The sequence below is a fragment of the Acipenser ruthenus genome, chromosome 13 (genome assembly GCF_902713425.1).
Source record: "Acipenser ruthenus chromosome 13, fAciRut3.2 maternal haplotype, whole genome shotgun sequence".
In the NCBI taxonomy this organism is placed as follows: domain Eukaryota; kingdom Metazoa; phylum Chordata; class Actinopteri; order Acipenseriformes; family Acipenseridae; genus Acipenser; species Acipenser ruthenus.
The window spans coordinates 25,741,638-25,761,926 of record NC_081201.1 but is presented as its reverse complement, the minus strand read 5'-3'; the positions used below and the strand labels follow the sequence as shown (position 1 = coordinate 25,761,926).

At 36.6% G+C, this 20,289-nt stretch overlaps 1 protein-coding gene across 2 annotated transcripts; it reads right to left on the bottom strand.

The window, feature by feature from the left end:
• Positions 1 to 1,283: 1,283 nt before the first annotated feature.
• Positions 1,284 to 10,396, bottom strand: LOC117417771 (monocarboxylate transporter 9-like). 2 transcript variants are annotated; one of them, XM_034030066.3, is made up of 7 exons: positions 10,075 to 10,396; positions 9,360 to 9,500; positions 8,939 to 9,179; positions 6,538 to 6,681; positions 4,436 to 4,531; positions 3,228 to 4,088; positions 1,284 to 2,311 (listed from the first exon to the last, which is right to left on the bottom strand). In XM_034030066.3, exons 3-7 carry the CDS (start codon positions 9,141 to 9,143, stop codon positions 2,127 to 2,129), a joined length of 1,491 nt encoding a protein of 496 aa, XP_033885957.1. In that variant the 5' UTR covers positions 9,144 to 9,179; positions 9,360 to 9,500; positions 10,075 to 10,396; the 3' UTR covers positions 1,284 to 2,126. The 2 variants fall into 2 exon arrangements, with proteins under 2 accessions (XP_033885957.1, XP_033885956.1); XM_034030065.3 differs by lacking the exon at positions 9,360 to 9,500 and having other exon boundaries at positions 10,075 to 10,395.
• Positions 10,397 to 20,289: the final 9,893 nt, after the last annotated feature.

The following is a 20,289-nucleotide window of genomic DNA, read 5'->3' as shown; positions in this document are numbered from 1 at the left end:
AATTTAGTCATTGCCAATTATTTTTATTATTTTCTCCTAATTTAGAATGTCCAATTATTTTTAGGCTCAGCTCACCGATACCACACTCAGGTGCAGAATCTGAAGCTGTGCAGAAATAATTCCACTTCTAGCAGGGTTGACTTTTTCATACCTCCTACCACTGTACTACCCACCACCTTTAATGAATTATTACTGATGAAACAAAATGAGTGACAATCCTTTCTGAATTGGAAAAGTTAGCAGTGCTGTTTAGGTGTTGACATGCTTTAGCCTTACCAGCAACCACTAGGGCATTGGTGACCAAAGCAGAAAAATAACCTTGATCTGGCTTTGCGTGAGTGAAGTGAGCTCTATTAACTTTCCTTTTCTTTCTGCAGAAGTGGAGTCAAAGTGGATTGAGAAAGGGGTCTCAAGACTCAGGGAAGGAAAAGATAGATTATCATGGAAAGCTACCTCTTTAGAGGAAGGACAGCCGTTATGATCAAGGACAGGAGGAGGACCTGTAAATTTACGGGCAGTCAGTAAAAAAAATGTCACCTCTTAAAGACTGTCCGTACACCCGTAAATAACAAAAAAATGTCTGCGATTTTGATATATTTGCATTGCTTTGCAGCATTCCCAATCGCCTCAAATGGCATATGCCTACACTTTATGTAATAAATTGTTTCAGTTTCTCAGAGGTTATTCATAGTTGTTCTTTTATTTAGTAGAGGTCCAAACTTTTTATAAGAGGAGGATGTGGGAAATATGGGCCTAAATACTGTTACGTTTAAACTCTATATTAATACATCCAGTGTTTCCCCCCAGGGAATACAAATATAATAGATATGCAGTATGCATTACAACAGACATGTGGGGTTAACCCTTTACTGCCCAGGGTATGTACCCATACCTGTTTAATGCCTATTTTCTCAATGTCAAATATATTGGACACTGGTCAGCAAAGGGACAGTATTTAGGTCTGCCACTATTTATATCCATTTACTGTATTATTGGTCGCTGTTTATAAATGGTTCTAAATCTAAGTTTTTATTGTATTTGTTTAACTGTGGTAAACAAAAATACATTAAAAAAATATTCGAATACAATTTCTGCAGTGCTTACATATGCCCCCCCCAAATAGCTCTTCTGAACGTTAGAGTATCACTCCCTCCTACTCAAAAACCTGTGTCCACAGCAACCCTGCTTCCAGAGAAAAGATATAGCATTCTCTCCACCCCGGGGTTAACGGTTAATAGACTGATTGGGTGAGTTTCAGATGACATCGTGAGACAACACGCAACTGATTTAGGATTTTTACTTTTATTTGGCACATTTTGTTTTGAAAAAAAAGAAAGAAAAGATAATAGAACATGCTAAATAAAAAAAGTACAGGTTTAAACACATCTAGAATGGGCAAATACAATCTAAATGCTACACAGCTACAAAAGCAATAAACGTTTTTTTTCTGGGCTTTTTTTTGGAACATAAGCTTTTTATCAAACAAACAAAAAACATAGTCTTTCATAATGCACGCACAGCCACAAGAATTTCTGAATGTGCATAGTTACATTCCACAGTACGAGAAGACATACTCTTGTTATTCTTTAACAGTCGCATAACTGCAGCAATGGCAGTCAATAAAAATATCACCAATTAAAGGCTGTTCTGGTGTTTTGTATTATTCTGCAAAAATCACTTAAAACACTTAGTTGACAGTAAAGGATTACTTAGCCAATATTCCTGTTTTAAAAAAATGTATACAGCTTCAGTTTAATTATATATATATACATACATACTTCTCCCTCTGGGCCAGACTGACATATACATATAACAGCAAACAGTCATTGCAGTAAACAGAATCTACTACATGTTGTCATCTCTTAATAGATACATGACTACAGAAAAGCCTCTTATAACGAGACAAATAGATCATAAACATCTTCCCCTTATGGAAAAAATATTTCAAATTTAAAATCTAAAGTCCAATAGGACCATGCTTGTTTCTGTTTTAAATGACACATGTGTAGAATCTAGTGTTTTTCTATATTAAAAAAAAAAAAAATCTGAAACCAGTACTAAATTGGCTCCAATGTTCTTGGCATAAAAAAAAAATCATCTTTCCTGAAATGTATATCAAATGTTATCTAAGCTACAGACGCAACTTTGTCACAGTTGCTAGTGTATTTGATATCAGGTCTGGGATGGTCCTTCTTGGGTTTGTCCCAGCAAGGCAGTGCTGCCAGCAGCAAGCTAAATCCAGCTAGCAGCACACAGGCTCCGCTGAAGAAGAATGCCAGGTCGTACGATTCTGTACAGTCATAGATCCAGCCTGCAAACACACACACACACACACACAAAAACAAAGCATTTAGACTATATTGTTATACTGTTTAACCCCACAGCTTTACGAGCAATCACACTTCAATTCTGAACTGAGCACCCATCAAACTTGTTTCCCTGGATTTAAATGGCAAAAGGCATGAGAGATTCGGAATTGCACACCAAGGGAAAAACAATCTTGTAAATCCATTACTGTGTGCTCAATAAGTAATTATATTACAGGGTTAGGTCATTCAGGGTTACACTGGATAGTCACACAGAAAATATGACCCTTGTCCCAATGAAAAAGAATTTGGTACTGGAAAATGCCTTTAGTGGTGTCCTTGTACTGTAAATTAATGAATAAAGTAGGTTAATAGTTGTTTTATTGTTGTCTTTTAAAAGTAATTTAACAATTTTATCAAAGTGTTTTCACTTCACTTGTATTTTTTGAAATGAGAAAAACACATTTTTTTTTCTTTTAAAAAAATCTAGGTATTTAAAAAACATGAGTAAACGGTTTCAGAATGGGCAGCAGTGTGGAGTAGTGGTTAGGGCTCTGGACTCCTAACCAGAGGGTCGTGGGTTCAATCCCCGGTGAGGGACACTGCTGTTGTACCCTTGAGCAAGGTACTTTACCTAGATTGCTCCAGTAAAAACCCAACTGTTTAAATGGGTAACTGTATGTAAAAATAATGTGATATCTGTATAATGTGATATCTTGTAACAATTGTAAGTCGCCCTGGATAAGGGTGTCTGCTAAGAAATAAATAATAATAATAATGTACCCCTTTTTGCTTATGCAAGAGACCTTGAGCAATGGGGTTGGGGATATAAATTCACTTCCAGTGTTACATCTCTTGACTTATTCAAACACCAAACACTTCCTAATAAAAAATGGAGAAGTCAAAATAGGAATGCCTTACCTACGACTGGGGGCCCTAGTACAATTCCAAATCCACCGAAGAACATAAGAATTCCATAGGCATGTGTTAGTCTGTCCATCCCCACGATTTTGGTGGTCACATAAGGGAAAATTGACCAGTTGCCAGAAAAAAACCCTAACACCCCAGAAAGTACTGCAAGTGCAGCGTAGTTGTTTGCAATCGGAGTTATAAGCAGTGCAATTCCACTTCCAAGTATTGTGAAAGTGTACAGGTACAAACTGTTCACAAACTTCAAATCTGTCAGGACACCTAGCACCAGCTTGCCCACTCCTGTCATGATAGAAACGATAGAAACCAGAGGTACAAGGTAAGTTCCGTCACTGTGGCCTGAGCTCCTGGCAACATCTTCCATGAACAGCACAGGTGGGAACGCGCCAATATCAAACAGAAAAATAGCTATGCAAAGGGCCACAAACACCCTGTCCTCCAACAGCTCAGCAGTCGTGTCTATGTACTTTGAGTAAGTGTGCTTATTGTTCTTGATCATTTTTACAAGAGAAGAACGTCCCTGGAAGCTATTTTCGTAAGATAAAGGGTCTTTAGTGTCACTCATCAGCACTGTTAACCCTTTTTCCACACTCGATAAAGTATTTTTGTTGATGGATTCTTCTTTGATAGGAGGCTTCTCATGGTGTGTATCTTTTTTGAGCTCTGTCGTGCGTTCTAGTGCTGCTTTCTGCTTCAGGAAGTATTCTGGAAAATTCAAAGGCCTCATTGGACCCCCGCATGCCATAATATTGAGTGCCAGCGCTCCCATTATTAGCAAGCATCCCTCAAGTCCATACAGTTCCACAAGCACTTGCTGAAAAGTTGCACAAATAAAACCTCCGACACTTGTACCTAAGGAGGAAGGACAGCAGGGTTACACCTCATGGTCTATACAAGCAGAACAAAATTGTCAGTTCTGATCTCAGTTCCCTGTGTTTTTGAACTCCTTTGACACAACCCAGCACACATATCCTTTAAAGAGAGCCATCGCCTGAGACATTCTTAATGATAGATGTGCAGAACAGTGCTGTGCTGAAATTAAAACAGGATTAGCTGAACAAAAATGACCTCATTTGACTTACCTATGTTACACAGTTAAAGAGTAATAGCAAAATTAATTCAAACAGGTCATAAAGAAGCAGACATTTGGCACAAGGATGGTTGACACACACGTTATATAAATATTTAAAATTGGGTACCTGTTGTTATTATTCCAAGGGCAAGACCTCGGTGCTTGTCAAAATACTGGCAAGTGATGGTCACTGTAGCAGCATATACCAAACCACATCCCATACCTGTTTTTGACCAAAAAAAATTATTATACAACAAATTGACATAATACTGTTTTTGTTTTTAAAGCATATGTGACAACTTTTCCATAAACATTCATGTACTGTGTAAATATACATAGATACTTGATGTTTGAACTCATTTTTAAAGTAATTTCCTTATTATCCAAGTTGCTACTGCGTATCAGTCAATCGTGCTAAACCAGCACAGTAACCCTGTAGCTGTATTTAGAAAGCACAACCAAAGGTTATGAAAGTGCTACTTCAATACAAGGTTGTAAACACTAAAGAGTAATCGAGACATGCAGACAACTCTGCAGCAGAAGCAGCCAGCAGGAACTGGACACCAGAAAGAATTCTGGACTGGGATATTACACAAGTGGTATCTATTACTTGACGTAATATTTGGCCTCTTCGTTCCTGAGCATTGATGCAAGTTTGTTGAAAAGATGCATAACCTATTTTGCTCTGTATATCCCAATATTATGAAGGTCACAATTTTATTTTATTTTTATTTGGTTTTAAATATGGCCCAAGTCCAATTTTGCTACTGCTTTTGTAACAAAAAACATATCCTTATGTATCTCAGTATGTTCCTATACAGGATGTCTTATCAGTCAAATCTTATCAGTGTACACAAAACTAAAAACTTCAGTACAAAACAAAAAGTAGATTTTTACATCTGGTCATATTCTTTTCCAAAACACCTCTACAAATGTACATTCTGACATGTGAGCACTCCCAGTCTGTCACTAATCAAACTTGATACAGGCAATATCTCCCTAAAATAAGCAGTGCCTGTTCCCTGGCTCAATGCAGTGTCAGCACTGTTTGAAGCACTTTTATTGCCCTGTTTTGCACAGCTGTTCTAGTTAAGTGCTATAACAACCAGTACTATATTCAATATACTATATTGTTAGAGCACACAGATATCAAGATCCATAGCCTGTGACCTTATGTCAAAATTTAAAAAGAAGATTAGAGCTTATTAACACTATATAATATTGATAATATTGAGTGTGAGTGAGTGTCACCTTGAAAGGTGATGTTGCTAATCCTGAAGGATTGTGAGCTACATGAAAAATCCATAAACCATCCTAACAGTTATTCCCAAGACTCGGCTTTAATTGATTTTTAAAAAAATATTATATTGACCTTAATACTTCTCCTTGTATATTAGGGGAATTTGGGTTTTTCGGTTAAGTTTGCATTCCTGAGATAAAGTATGAACACACTGGATAGATCCTCTTTTTCTTTTTTTATCCAAACTGTTGTTAACATGTATTTTAAAACAAAATAAAACAGCAATTATACAAATGTAATTATTAGCCCTTAAAAGTATATATATCATAATTCTGTGTTCTTTTAACTAAAACAATTATGTATTTAATTACCATAAGTGTTTCGCTAAAATGGAGACGTGTGTTTTAAATACAGTTTACACCCATTTTGAAAATACTGTCTTAATATAATATTCTGTGATGTTTTCATTATAACACCATCTGAAAAAATCAATCCACATTTTAAATGGGGGTTTATTTCTTTAGCAAAGCACTTTATAATGTGGGACTACAGTAAAAAAAAAAAGATATCAGAGGAATTATAGTTATAGAGTAAAATTGCACTTTTGTCACAGTATAAATCATTTCAAAGGTATGTGTCCTTATGAACCTATACTATTGTTCTAAGAGAATGCCATAAAGAACAAGTGTTGCTCACCTAAAATGGCACTACTGACACCTTATGTTAAATAAGTGTAATTCAATTGTGTAGGTGATGCAACTCAGCTTTCATATTTCATTAGTCATTTTTATGAGGTTTTCAGCACGTTTCTGAAAAAAGTATTGGTATATACTATTGCCACTCTTTTTAAAAGTATTGGTATATACTACTGCCACTCTTTTTAAAAGTATTGGTATATACTATTGCCACTCTTTTTAAAATGTAACATAAAACAGGTACAAATTTAGAATATAAATAAATGTATAACAAAAAGAGCAATGGTCACTTACCAACAATTATTCCATAGGAGAAAATCAGAAATTGGACATTGGGAGCAAATGCACTTAGCATCAGGCCGCCAGACACCACAACCCCACTGAAAACTGTGACTGGTCTGACTCCAAAATTTGTCACGCAGGCACTGCAAATAGGACCTGGAAATGGAAAAAATTGATTAATTAATTAACAGTGATTAATTCAATTCTAAAATCAGTCTAATATTTTTTTAAATGCTTTACCATACTTATGTGTTTTTTCAACATTAGGTTTTTTCCCCCCCATGTCAATCCATTTTACTGATTTACATCAACTTATTTCAATTTGTTTTATTATCATTGTTTTCCCCTATCCAATGATTTACTGTACTTATATGGGACCATATACGTTTCTGCAAATTATTACCATCTGCAAACTGTTTCTGTTTTTAACATTAAGAATCAGAGTCTGTATTCAAAATAAGCTGCATGTAAACCCAATTATAACAAGGACAGAAATCATGTGAAACCAATTATAACAAGGAAGAAATCATGTAAAACCTATTTAAAAAAAGGATAGTAAAAAGGTTACAAACTGCTTGGTAAACAGAATCTAAAGTTCAGATGTATATGTGTCAATAGATGAATACATTTTATGTGTCTAAAAATATCTGCATGTTTCCATTAGCAAGAAGGCACAGGCTGACATTGTGCCAGACTTCAAACAAGAATAAAATAGCAACACAGATCTTATCCGGGCGTCTGAACTTTGGTCCTAATGACTTAAACAGATCATGTTGTTAAACAAAAATTTAAAACATTTAAAAATAAAGTTGACAGGGACCCAAACCAAACAGGAACATTAAATGTTTGTCTTTCCAAATGATCTGATTATCACTTTACTTCAGAGTGCCACTTCAAGGAAGAGCTATAGTTTTATTTGTGTTTGTTTTTACAAGAGAAGTTCTTTAAATATGTTAATAAAATAAAATAAAATAAAATAAAATAAAAAAGCCACTAAATCGTGGGGGAATCATAGGAGACACAGTGATTGCTTGTTGCTTGCAAAGACTGCAAAGAGACGGTTTCCAAGATATTTAAAAATACTGGGAATGCATTTCTAAGTAATTTAAAAGGGACTTTCACTAAGTCTAGAATTTTGCTCCCCTGTACCAATGCTGGAAAGGGAAGAATGGAATGCAGAATAGCAGGATAGATGGGATTGATACACTGTTTATATGGAAAATAAACACAATGCTGGGGTCAACAACTACATTACCAAAGCAACACAGCAAGTTTGGAAAAAATGTCTCATACGACATTAAAAAAGGGTTATGGAAGCAATAAAAAGTGTAAAATTACAGATGTGGAATGAGAGGCTAGAGACCATAACTGACACCAAAAAAATGTATATACCAGCAGCCGAGTCCATACCACCAAGGGCTGATGAACCATGGCAAAGGTGGCAATGTCTCAACCACATACACAACGGATATGGACGCTCGAAGGAAGCAATGAGGCTGGGGCTATACTGCCGGCGATTGCGACACTGAGCCTCAGACTACACAACATCTGCTGCAGTGACCGCTGCTCGAAGACACATGCACAATCAATGACATTGCAAATAACAACAGGCAAAAGCATGTGTAGGAAAGTGGTGTGGGGCTCCTGAGTGGCGTATCTGGTAAAAGCGCTCCGAGTGGAGCGCAGGATGCACCCTATAGCCTGGAGGTCGCCGCTCCCGAGTCAGCGCAGGGGTGGTAGCTGTGAGCTGAGCCTAAAAATAATAGATTGGCTATTTCAAAAAGGGGGAAAAATACGGTAAAAATCAATTGGCGACTACTAAATTAAAAAAAAAAAAACATGGTGTCAAGACGCGAAAAGAAGTTGCTATTTATATATGCAAATAGTAGTGTAGCATACAATTAAAAGTTCCAAGTTTACAAAGGTTTCTGGAAGCCTGGGGAGATTGGACAGAGGTTAATTCACTGGGTTAAATGGATAAAAAAAGTATATCACACAAATGGGGAACCAGCTTCAGTTTTTATAGCAAATGTTGCATAGTTTGACGTATATGATACAGTGCAACCAGTTCAAAGTGCATGATTGCTTACCATTAGCATATAAATATAAAACAATTGTGTATCTTTCAGATTAGGTGAGGCACAGTATAGATTGTTTAACAGCATACTAGTATTAAATGTCAAAAATGTCAAAAATGTATGTTTGGTAGAATGTCAAAAATGTGTGTTGAAATTCAACGCTTCATTTAAAACACATACACTACCCCTTAGTGAAGTGTGGCAGAACGTTACCATGCAACAGGCATGCAATTGAGATTGACTCCTCCGCACCAACGTTGTTAAATTATCTTTACAATAAAAGCACACCAGCCAGTGCTGTGTGTATTTCTGAGAGCCACTTGAACCAAACTTACTTGCAATCAACCCGATCCCAGATACCAGAGAACCAACCCACGCAGTCATGCCTTTGCCTTGTCTGAAAGTGTCCAGCCATTCTGGGTACAGCACGCCAACAGACATTGGGGATCCATAGGCCAGAAACTGGCAGAAGAAAGATGCCACCACGATGACCCAGCCCCAGCCACCGTCCAATGCCTTTGCGGAGCTCTGATTTGTCATCTTTGGGGTTAGGCTGTAAGGTCTCTCTTATAGTTCCTTGAAGAAAACACCATTGCACACACACACTTTAAAAACTTAAGCCTGACCACTGTGTAAAAAAACAGACAAACAAAAAAATGCATTTCCGAATGTCACACTAAAAACAGGTCACTGTATGACTTTTTCAAACATTTAATAGAAACAAAAAACGTATTGCTTCTACTGCATAATATTTACCATAAATCAGAAGCTATGCTTCTCAGTCTCCTGGGTAGAAGACCCTGATCAATCCAGGCAGGTAACCTGCCTCACTTCCTAATCTGCACCCCTAGCTGGCTCCTTCAATTTGTTCCCTTCCTGATGAAAAGGCCACTCCCACTAAGGATATAAAGCCATTTAAGTGTCAGCCTAATGCAATGTTACAACAGATTTGTACTAATGTATAAAAATAATTCACAATATCAAGTAAAAAACGAAAATGAAAAAGATCTCGACAGGGGCAAATAGTTTTTTTTCAAGTACATTACGTGCAGGCTAGGCAACTGCCTTGGTCAGTATGAGTAGGGGTTATTTTATTGGAGGATCAAAACCCACAGATGCAAACACGTTCTTACAGTTTTCTGTTACATTTAAGGATTTTGTTCTAATCTTCATTTCCGTTATTTGCCAATGCAAGTTTAGCTAGTCTGCATTTGTTGCCACCGAGTAAGGAACCGGTTCAAAGCTGTTTCCACTGGTTTGTGCTATGCTTTCTAAAAACTCGCATTTACAATAGTGCAGAAAGCAGTATTGCAAATAAACGAAACTGTATAAACATCCTGCATACCCGTGCCCCTCCTGAATAGAACTGTAATAAATGATTTCTAACCTGCATAAATAAAATAGCGTATACTTACTAACCCATATTACATGTCCCCAATAAAGATATCAATAATAAAAACAATAACTTTACCTGTTTGCTGTTAGGTCCTAGTATTTTACTTTGTACCTTAATGCCAGTTAGTCTTGATTAGCAAAGTGCACTTTAAGATGTATTGGACAGATCTTATAATATATGCCATTAAGAAGAAAATTGAACGGCATATGTGTCATAATTTTTAGATAGATATTCTTATTTTGAGCGATGTGAATCTATTGTCGCACAACCAACCTGTCTATAGCTTTGCACTGAATTTCCGCTAAAGATAAAAACAGCACGAGCGCTTTAACATTATTTATATGCTCCAGCTCCAGTCAAAACCGGTTTAATGACAACAGAAACAGATGATGTACGTCTATTCTTGCTGTGCAAGGGGCGCTCTAAGTGGCAGAAAATGATATAACTGTTCTTTTATGTCGTTTTTTTTTTAATTTCACGACATTTGCAAATCATATGCATTTAATTTACAATAATGACAACAATAACACAATTTTAGTTTCCTGCATAAGGCGTAGATCACGTTTCGCCCGTATTCTAACTGTTTTACGTTGAATTCACGAAAATGGAACTGTGGCAGAATAAGCTACCCACAACAATGTACTCACCGCGGCGTTCTGCTGCCGGAACATGTGACAAAGTATAAATGGGATTTAATGTATCGTTTTCGTTGGCTTTATAAATGCCTCCGAATACTGTATATAAAATCTAAGTGATAATTTTTGATTTCCTAATTTTAAAATAGGTAACATTGGTTTTGTTATATAAATTATTGCATAGCCTGGCTTTAACGATGAGGCACCAATTCTGTAATAGGAGTAAAGTGGGGGAGACAAGAAATCACTTCGAGTGGTAACAACTTCATACCTTCATATAATAATAATAATAATAATAATAATAATAATAATAATAATAATAATAATAATAATAATAATAATAATACATAAATAAATAAATAAAACACAGCTAAGCTACTTGAGTGAGTTTCATATAGTTAGAAGATTCGTAATATAATTGTACAACATTATATTGCAGGTGACTGAATATATTGTTCAGTATCTGTGTGGAAGTATGTTGTATGCCAATATATTACGAAATATATTAAAACATATATTATCTTTAAAAAAACCATAAATATTGGGTTATTGTTCCATATGTCTCACAAAGTACAAAACATAATAAATCTATATGTTGTAATATAATCATTATGACTTGGGAATTAGAAAAAATAAAATAACAGCAAAACTGCATTCAGTGTTTGCCTTATATAACATGAATACACTATGCAAGGTTAAAAGCACAGCCAGTGTAGTATCAATATGGAATCATTGTAAAGCACAACCAAGCATTTACATACAAGTATGGTACATCACAGGTAATTCCTATTATATTATACAGGGTAAACTGCCAGATTACCATGCAAACACAGTATACAATGCAAACCAAATTACCAAACATTCAGTCCTAGAGGTGCATGATAATGATCCACAACGTCTCTCTATTGCATGACATGCCCCTTGATTGACTACAAACGTCCCAATCCATTCTAATAAAGTGACCACATCCTTTAACTGTCCAGGAGGGTAGCAGCCATTATCTCTTTGTTGGAAAATTGTAAATTGAGAGTTAAATTCTGTTTCTTCTGTGGGCATTCCTATGTTCCCTTTTCAGTAATGGTTGGACAACATATAAGTTATACCTAGCACAACATTGCCAGTAGGGTGACGGACCACCACAGGCATCCAGGATTCAATACGCTTGTACTGTTTCAGAGGAAATGTAACCATTCCTCAATAATTATCCCTTCTAATTCCTTAGAAATAGACCAGAGAGTCGGTATTTTTAAGACATTGTAAAAAATCAACACACCTGCCAACCTAAATCTATTACATTATCAGTCTGTCAGACCCACTCACCCATATTGACTGAAACTGACCTGCAGCAGGGAAAGTAGATTTGCTATATTATACATTGCCGTTTCCATAGGTAATTTGTCAGTTATGTGAGTGACAGTGCATTTACACAAACGTATGTGCCACATGTAACAACAAGTGCCATGTGTTTTTCCATCTATTGAATGCAGTTTGAAATGATTCTTAAAGGGGATTGTTAAAGCAACCTTTGCAGTAGATAGAGGATAGACCTGGACGCAAGAGCCTTGCTAATGATCCTAAGTGTTGCCATTCGCCACTATGGGTAAGGGCGTCATTGTGGAAAACCAATGGGGGTCTTACTGAGCGCCTGTGGACAGGTTCTGAAAGGTTATGGTTACTGCTGTTAGATGCTAAGTATCATTGCTCTACAGTACTTTTCACCCAGCAAATCCATAGACTGCTCAAATGAGCACCACCATGTATTTAAACAAGGAGTGGCACAAATAGGATGGATGATGACAGGATATTCGATATAATTGGAAGATTATGATAACAATTTCAAAAGTCAGACTAAACTTATGCAACATACTTAACAGTAAACACAAGGCTATCCACCACAATGTTCTGCATGCGGGGCTCCAGAATTCAAAATATTGCCTAAGGTTTACCTATAGTTTATTTAAGAATCCTATTCAAAAGAGCTGGTATAGATAGAATTGCAATTATTACCTAAATATTGCAATTGTTACCTAATTAAGAAACTCGTTTCCACGTGGATAGAGGGCTTGGTGCTCTGCACAACTATCGATTTCAGAAGCTCAATAGATGGGTAGACAAATACAATTTCTAGCTGTAGTTGGAATGAATTGGAAGCCAAAGTGTCAAAACAATACCAAGTAACAACAAGCCTTTCAATGAATCCAGCTTTTGATAAGCATCCGCCCTTCGTATTACTGAATTTCTATTACGTAACCGAATATGTGTGCAAGCAAACAGTTTATACATAAAGAGAAAGGAAACCAGGAAATGTTTGCAGCCTTTAGTATTTCTTTGTCATCATCCCTTGTGTAAATAAGAAGCGTTGAGACTCACAAAAGGAGAGTTTATGTGCTGGTTAAATCCAGGGTGAACTTGGAGCATACTTGCAAATCACAAGATTGGGAGGGAAAGATTGTGTTTCTCTCTTTTTATCTGGTAATCATATACTGTAAGTTATGGGATTTTACAGGTCAGTAAACACCATAAACAATTTGATACCATTAAAGGCCTAAAGACCAAATCCAGCTCAAGTCACAAGTGAAATGATTTTGGTTGTTCTTCTAACCAAGTCACAGCTAAACATAACAATCTTGATACACAATGAGACAAACCCAATTCAATAAGCTTTTAACTGGGGGTAAACCAGTTTTAGAAAAGTGTGCATTTATGCAAGACAGTGGTTTCTAAGATGGGAATATTGACTACAGGTAACAGCCAAAAAAATAATATTTATTATGCAAGTTGTTTTTTCTTTAATGGGACTGACATATTTGAACCCCCTGAAGCAGCAGCAGACTCGGCTCCAAACAGCAGGAAAGCTCTGGGCTCTCACAGGCCTGCAATCCACTCCTTGCAGTAGCAGGAAACTGACAGCATCACTTTGATATACTTTTTGGGCATGGATAGGCAGTTTGAGCTATTCTGGGACAAATTGCTTGGACTATTGAGTTACAGAGTGAGTTCAAACAATCATGACTTTTGTCAATACTGCTGGGAAAGCTATGGGATGCATATCGTGTAATATGTTTATAGTTGTCAGTATTGATTATCTGAGCGATTTGATGTCTAAAATGCAAGATCAACAAAGAGTTGACAGATAAAATATATATGCTGAAAGAACAAATTTCCAACCTTAGAGACATCACTGAGTCTGAGAAATGCATTGATTGCAGATTTAATAATACTTTCTCCATCGGGCCCTTGGATACTTTATTTATTTATTTATTTAACCCTTTATTTAACCAGGTAGGTCAGTCAAGAACAAATTCTTATTTGCAATGGCGACCTGGCCAAGAGGCGAACAATGTTACAGCATGACAGAAAGTGCACAAAACATGAAAGAAAACAGACAAATAATTAAACAAATGCATGTACATCATAGATAAAATCAGTACCAGCAGACACTATGCTGAATTTGGTGGTTCCTCTCCAACCCCACGCCCACTCCCACCCCCACCCCCACCCCCACCCCCACCCCAAGTCAGAAGGGGATCAATAATACCTAGGATTAATAATACCACTTTAAATATTATTAATAGCTCACTTGCACCTGGTCCTGTTCCCAACTCCTTCAATGTTGCTGTAGTACAACCATTGCTTAAAAAAACCACTCTGGATCCCCAAATCCTTAACAACTTTAGACTTATTTCTAATCTCCCCTTTCTATCTAAAGTTTTAGAGAGAGTGGTAGCTAACCAACTTAATACCTTCCTAGCAGTACATGATATACATTAGAAATTTGTCAGGTTTGGTCAGATACTTTATCTTCAAATATTCTGACTACCTGCCTCACTGATATTAAACTATGGATGTCGGAACATCTTTTTATTGTTAAATTCAGATAAAACAGAGGTAATGCTGTTGGGATGAAAGAGTCAACTAAATGAGGAACTTGGGTGTAATTTTTGACCCGCATATTAGGAATGTAACCAAAGTGTCATTTATTCACGTTTGTACACAATGCTGCTGCCAGGTCCCACTCTTTAACCTATAATGCCCTGAATGGTCTGGCCCCATCATACTTAAGGGATCTTTTAGTCCCAAGGACTTTTAAGAAAAACACAGGTGGTAGAGTGTACAGTTGTAGGACCCCTGTACTGTGGAACACTCAATTTTTAAGTCAAGATTGAAAACCTATTTTTATAATCTATCGTTTCCATTTTAATGCGACTGTCATTTTTATTTTACTGTTTTGCTGTTTATTTCTGTTTTTATGGTTGTTGCAGTTTTATTGTTGATGTTTCGAACTGTTGTTTTCTGTTAAGTGCCTTGAGATGGCTCTGCCATGAAAGGCACTATATAAATAAAGCTTGATTTGATATTTGCATAATTTAACATGTCTTCCCCCCCCCCCCCCCCATGTGTATCAAATCCTATGTAGGCCCACTTGTGTCACTTTGTAAAAACGTCCTACTTTCGATCTACTGTTTAACGTGAGTTTGACAGGTTGAAAGATATCCTGACCTCCTGATGCAAAGCGGTGTTGAAGCTAGTTGAGGTCTTTCTCTTATCAAGATCTAGAGGACTGGGATTCTATCACCCTTTAGTGGCTGCCATCTTGGTGAGGGAGGACCTGTTCTGTGGGGCTTGGTGAGGTTGCTTTGGGTTGGTGAGCTTTGGGTACTAAAGGGATTGTGCGGTCTCATAGCTCTCAGTTAGACCAGAGGAGACTGGAGAGAAGGGATGATGCTACAAGCAAACAGCGGCTGCCATGCTGTGGTGAGGAATAACAGAGAAACATGGAAAGAGGGACCTGGAAATGGACACATGTGGACCTTTGCACAGAACTTTTAAGTAACGTTCCCCAAAGACATTGGTTGTATCAGCACCGAATGCCTACTTTGCAGTCTCCCCATTGTAAATAACTCACTGTAAATAAACAACCTCCCACAGTGAGCAGCACACAAAACTACAAATATAGCAACTTCATCATTTGTGGAATTGTTTTCCTTATAACCGGCCTCCCTGTGTCTATTTAGTGTTCACATTACTAACCATTTATCCTTTCTAAAAGTACTGCTGACCTTACTTGTACAAAGCACCGTTTGCTGTTTTTTCTTTCTTCTTGAACAGATGCCAATGTCCTTTCCAAACAGCCTTGGCTCCGTGTTGCACTTACCTTGGCCTGATATAAACCTCACAGTCCATCCCTGTTTTTATTTTTAGGCTTTGCTTTCGCAGAATTACAGCCTCTGTCTGTATTTCCAGTCAGCCATGGGTCAGGGTTTTTTTCTGTATATCTGTGTTTTTGTAATACAAGGTCATTCAAGCATATGGAAAGCCTACGTTAAACAAGGATACCCTTTTCGGTCTACAGCTTGTTAAATGTTTACCAGTAGCTATAGTCGACAAGCTGGTCCTGACCCTGATAGTCTGAACTGACCTATAATCCACACCACACTATCATGACAATATGCTTGCTGATAGCAACTGGAGAAACAACAGCTATGGCCAAAAGTGTTGCATCACTTAGAATTTTAGGATTGACAGCTGCAAAATGCATGGCTATATCTTGGAGTCATAATGGTTTTATTTATGCAATGACAGCCTCCTGTCCTAAATGCCAGTTGTTTTTTTTGGCTCAATAAATATTTCCATATTTTCACTAAACCTGCCAAATAGATTTCCTTTGTATACGATTGGGTTTATCAGATTTTTACTAATAGTACCGATTTAGTCTCTCATGTAATCGATAGAAATACAGCCCCACAGTAAATGTTGGTAAATGGGGGCACTGTGGTACGGAGTGGTAGTAGACAGAGTGTACGTGTGATCCGTTTTGATTGCTGTGACTGACAGAAAGGTTAAATGTCATTTAAGTTCACAGAAACTAGTTGCTAGTTTAATAAGTTGCTTTAGTCTATGCATATTTTCCAACAAGCACGGTATAGAATTCACACTTTTCTTTACTCCATTGTTTTAATACTTACCAGAACTGGAATACAATCAAAAAACAAAATCTTGTTATTCTTTGGTTGACTGCGTTGGTTCCATCATAATGTTTTAAGAGGCACTGACTAATTCCTAGGTTATAGAAAGTAAACACAACACAGAGGTGGTATTTTACACATCCAGAAGGCATTTGTTTCCCCACAGTTAAGATTGGAAAAACTAATTGAACTACTGTACTGGAAAGCCTTAATCAGATTTTACTTAAGGAAAGCTTACATAAGACTGTAGTTAATAAAATTCTCTCACGGTGTTTCATTAAATGTAATTTAAATCCCAAAGTCAAATCTGATAAAATGAGAACTAAATCAAAGAATGTGTTATTAAGAAAGAATATCTCTACATAAAAGGCTGAAGTCAAAAGATATTGCTGCCTTGCTAACTTCTCCACGTTTTAATATCCAAAAAAAGAAATATTCTGCAAATTCCAATTTAGGTGAAAACTGAACCAGATGACAAAAGGCCTTTAGAGGTGTCCTTAAATAACCTTACAAACTGTAAATAGCTCATCAGTTTAATTGATAAGTCACATCATGCACCTATTGTATGTCACCAGTGTTCAGTGAAATATACAAGACCTTGAGTAATTAGCTGCTAGTAAACTAGCAGTAAAAATCAGTAGAAGCAAAGCTTATTTTATATATAATACTGCAAACTTGTGCATCAAAGCGTTTTATGCTAGTCGTGTAAAACCATATTCAATTTTTATTTTGTGCCAGAATATTTTCTCCCGTATTAAAAATGTCCAATTGTGCTCTCTCACCACAGCAATTCCCTTCAACAGCTCAGAAGAATTGAAGGTCAGTGGGCATCCTCTGATCAGCTGGATACCGTCAGTGAACTACCGCCTCCTGGAGGACAAAGGCCAACCCTGCATGTGTCTGCTCAAGTTGGCCAGTAAGGTCTGCTGTAACCAATGAGGGGAAACAGCCCCTGACAATTTTGCATTAACATTGGACAGCAGTTTGTTTCTAATGCAGGTTTTACTATTAGTTTAGCCTGGGATTATATTTAACAAACTAAATTGTGTCTAATTAACAGAATTAAAAGATGGAATGAACCAAATTTGTGGCACACCAGGAGAATCTGGTAAAAATCAAGGAAAATTAACCCTTTTTTCTGTCTTGACCAACTTGCAAAGATAACAGCCTTTTCAGCAAAGACAGCTGGCCTTTCCAGCACCTTCAATTTCACTGGCCTTTAACTTGTGAAAGGGTGGTAGGTAAATGCCTGAGCTCCACCTGAATAAATAAATGATTTAAAATGACAGGTTCCTACAGTGTTGTTCTGCTGCCAGCTGGGTTACTGGAAGAATAGAAATAATAATAAAAAAGCCTGAACAGTGATTTTGTCACTCCTGAAGAGGATATGGTGAACACATGCCAAGTCTATAATGTTCTTTTTCACACATTTAAAAAAATCAACTGCAAACGGCACTATAAAGAGTCATCAGCAAGAGCTATAGAATACCCAGACAGACCATAATTCCATAAATGAAGTCGCAATGCCGAATATGCTTTCCTGCTCATATCACTTTAAGTGAACGGCCTACATTCATAACAGCCAACGTGTTTAAAAGTAGGAAGCACACCTTTTATATAGTTTACCAGGAGAATGTCTACCAGCCAAAAAACTAGGGGAAAAGTGTGTTAACAAACTACAAGCTTGACAAATGGTCTGTTTCACCATATACCGTATAGATACTCGTATTTATGTTGTTACCTGACAGCAAGTTGATTATAGTTCTATGTACTGTCGTATCAGCTCTTTTGGATAATGTGAATGTTCCAATCAATTAAAGACAAAGTCCAGAAAAACTGGATTAACAATAACCTTCTGACTTACCATGGCATGTACTTTATCTGACCTTCAACATGCTTGTCTCTGGACTAAAAGGTTTCTTGCTGGATAAATAATTAATTTTAGAAGTGGTCATTTGCAACCTTAAAAAAGGTTCTGCTTTGTTACTACTAAATATACCAGTAGCCAGAGACAAACAGTTAGTTGCCCCAAGTATATTCACCCTAACCTACTGGGGTAAAATGATCTAAATAACATCAAGAAATATACAATTTAATTTGAAAGCTACTTTCATGTCAAGTTTGGACATCAAAGGTCCTAGAACCTGCAAAGAACTTTGGCCTTCATAAATGCTAAAGAAAACAAACATTTTTAAACTCTAACATGGGTCACGACCTACTCCAGCACTTAAGGGTTGATTACTTGCGTGGAACTTGCAATTACTACACTTACTGATTGTTAAACTAACTGAAAACAAGTTCTGTAGAAAACAATTCATTAACAGTGGTTTACAGTACACCAGTGGTCATTCAGTCAAATCAAAGTAGGTTAAGTAGCACTCAGGAAGCATACACTCCACTAACACCGCTATGTTCTGCTATTAGTGTACTTCTACGATTTACTGCAATTTACATAAACCTTACAGCAAACGTGCTTACAAATGTGCACCATATATACTTATGTATAGCACATTTAATGAACATTGAAATAACTTAAAAAGTGGGAGTATTTGCAAAAGGCCAGGTTTTTACATTTAGAGCAAATGTACTTATTTTATAACACATGATACTTCTGTTCACAGAAGTGTCAAATGTACCTCACACAAGACAACAGCATCATCAAGCAGCTCAGCTTCCTCTAATGGATTTGAACTCAGTCTCTGACAAATAAATGCTAAAGAAAATAAAATGATTTTAAACTAGTGGGTTAAGTACAGAAGTACCGTGTGGTACTTTCAAGTATTACATTTACTAATTGAGGTTGTTGGAAACCTGAGGATAGCACTTTAGTAAGCTATTTGTTAACAGAACGCCAGTAGTTATTAATTAATTCAAACTAGGTTAAGCACCACCAATACTTCTGGACACTAATATATATGACTCTGCTTAATATTGCAAATAGTGTTTTTCTGGAGTGGCAGTGAAATGTATGTAGCACACACAGGGTTTACATCCAAAACTGTAAAGCCCTCAGGGGTGGTATATGTAGTAATAATAAAATAAAACATCTATAAAAGACATTGAGAAAGTAAAAACATTTGTCATTGATTTTAGTACTTTCCTTTTAGTATTATCAAAGTACATACAGATAAGTTTGCATTAATATTGAAAATAAAAATAAGCCAGGTCAAGGTTCTGCAATTGTCTTAATCAGAATCATGAGCCTAGTTGTTTGTGAATTAGGGTGTTTGGCTCTTTACCACAAAAAAAAAAAATGTGCATGATGTTTGAAAAAACAAAAAATGTGTTGATGCTGGTGTTACTAAAGTTGTTTACAAAACACAGAAAACATGGTCAGCAAAATCCAAGTAAACAAAACTGGCATATCTGTCAAGTCTACTTTTTTTCATATTGCATATAAGTATGAAATGCCTTTATAATAATCAAATGCATATTGTTCATAAAATAACAAATGTTCCTAAACTTAGGTCAAAGTGTGAAAGAACATTAAATTCACTGTACTGGACTTTTAAATATGCCCCATATTATTATTACTACTATAATGAACTTTGGGACAGTTGTCCTGTTTATAGCCACAATTTAACTGGATCCTGGCTACCTACTTGAGGAATCTATTCTCAAATCCTCTATATACTGTATTCTGAATGGAAACTAGTTTTGGTAATCAGGTTGGAGGTTTAATTGCATTT

What these genes read in the sequence shown, in the direction of transcription:
- LOC117417771 (XM_034030066.3), bottom strand. Translation starts at nt 9,143, where the DNA reads ATGACAAATCAGAGCTCCGCAAAGGCATTGGACGGTGGCTGGGGCTGG. An exon ending in CTCCTATGGAATAATTGTTG is followed by an intron (nt 4,532 to 6,537) that starts GTAAGTGACCAT and finishes GGTCAAAAACAG; the next exon opens with GTATGGGATGTGGTTTGGTA. An exon ending in CCTTGGAATAATAACAACAG is followed by an intron (nt 4,089 to 4,435) that starts GTACCCAATTTT and finishes CTTCCTCCTTAG; the next exon opens with GTACAAGTGTCGGAGGTTTT.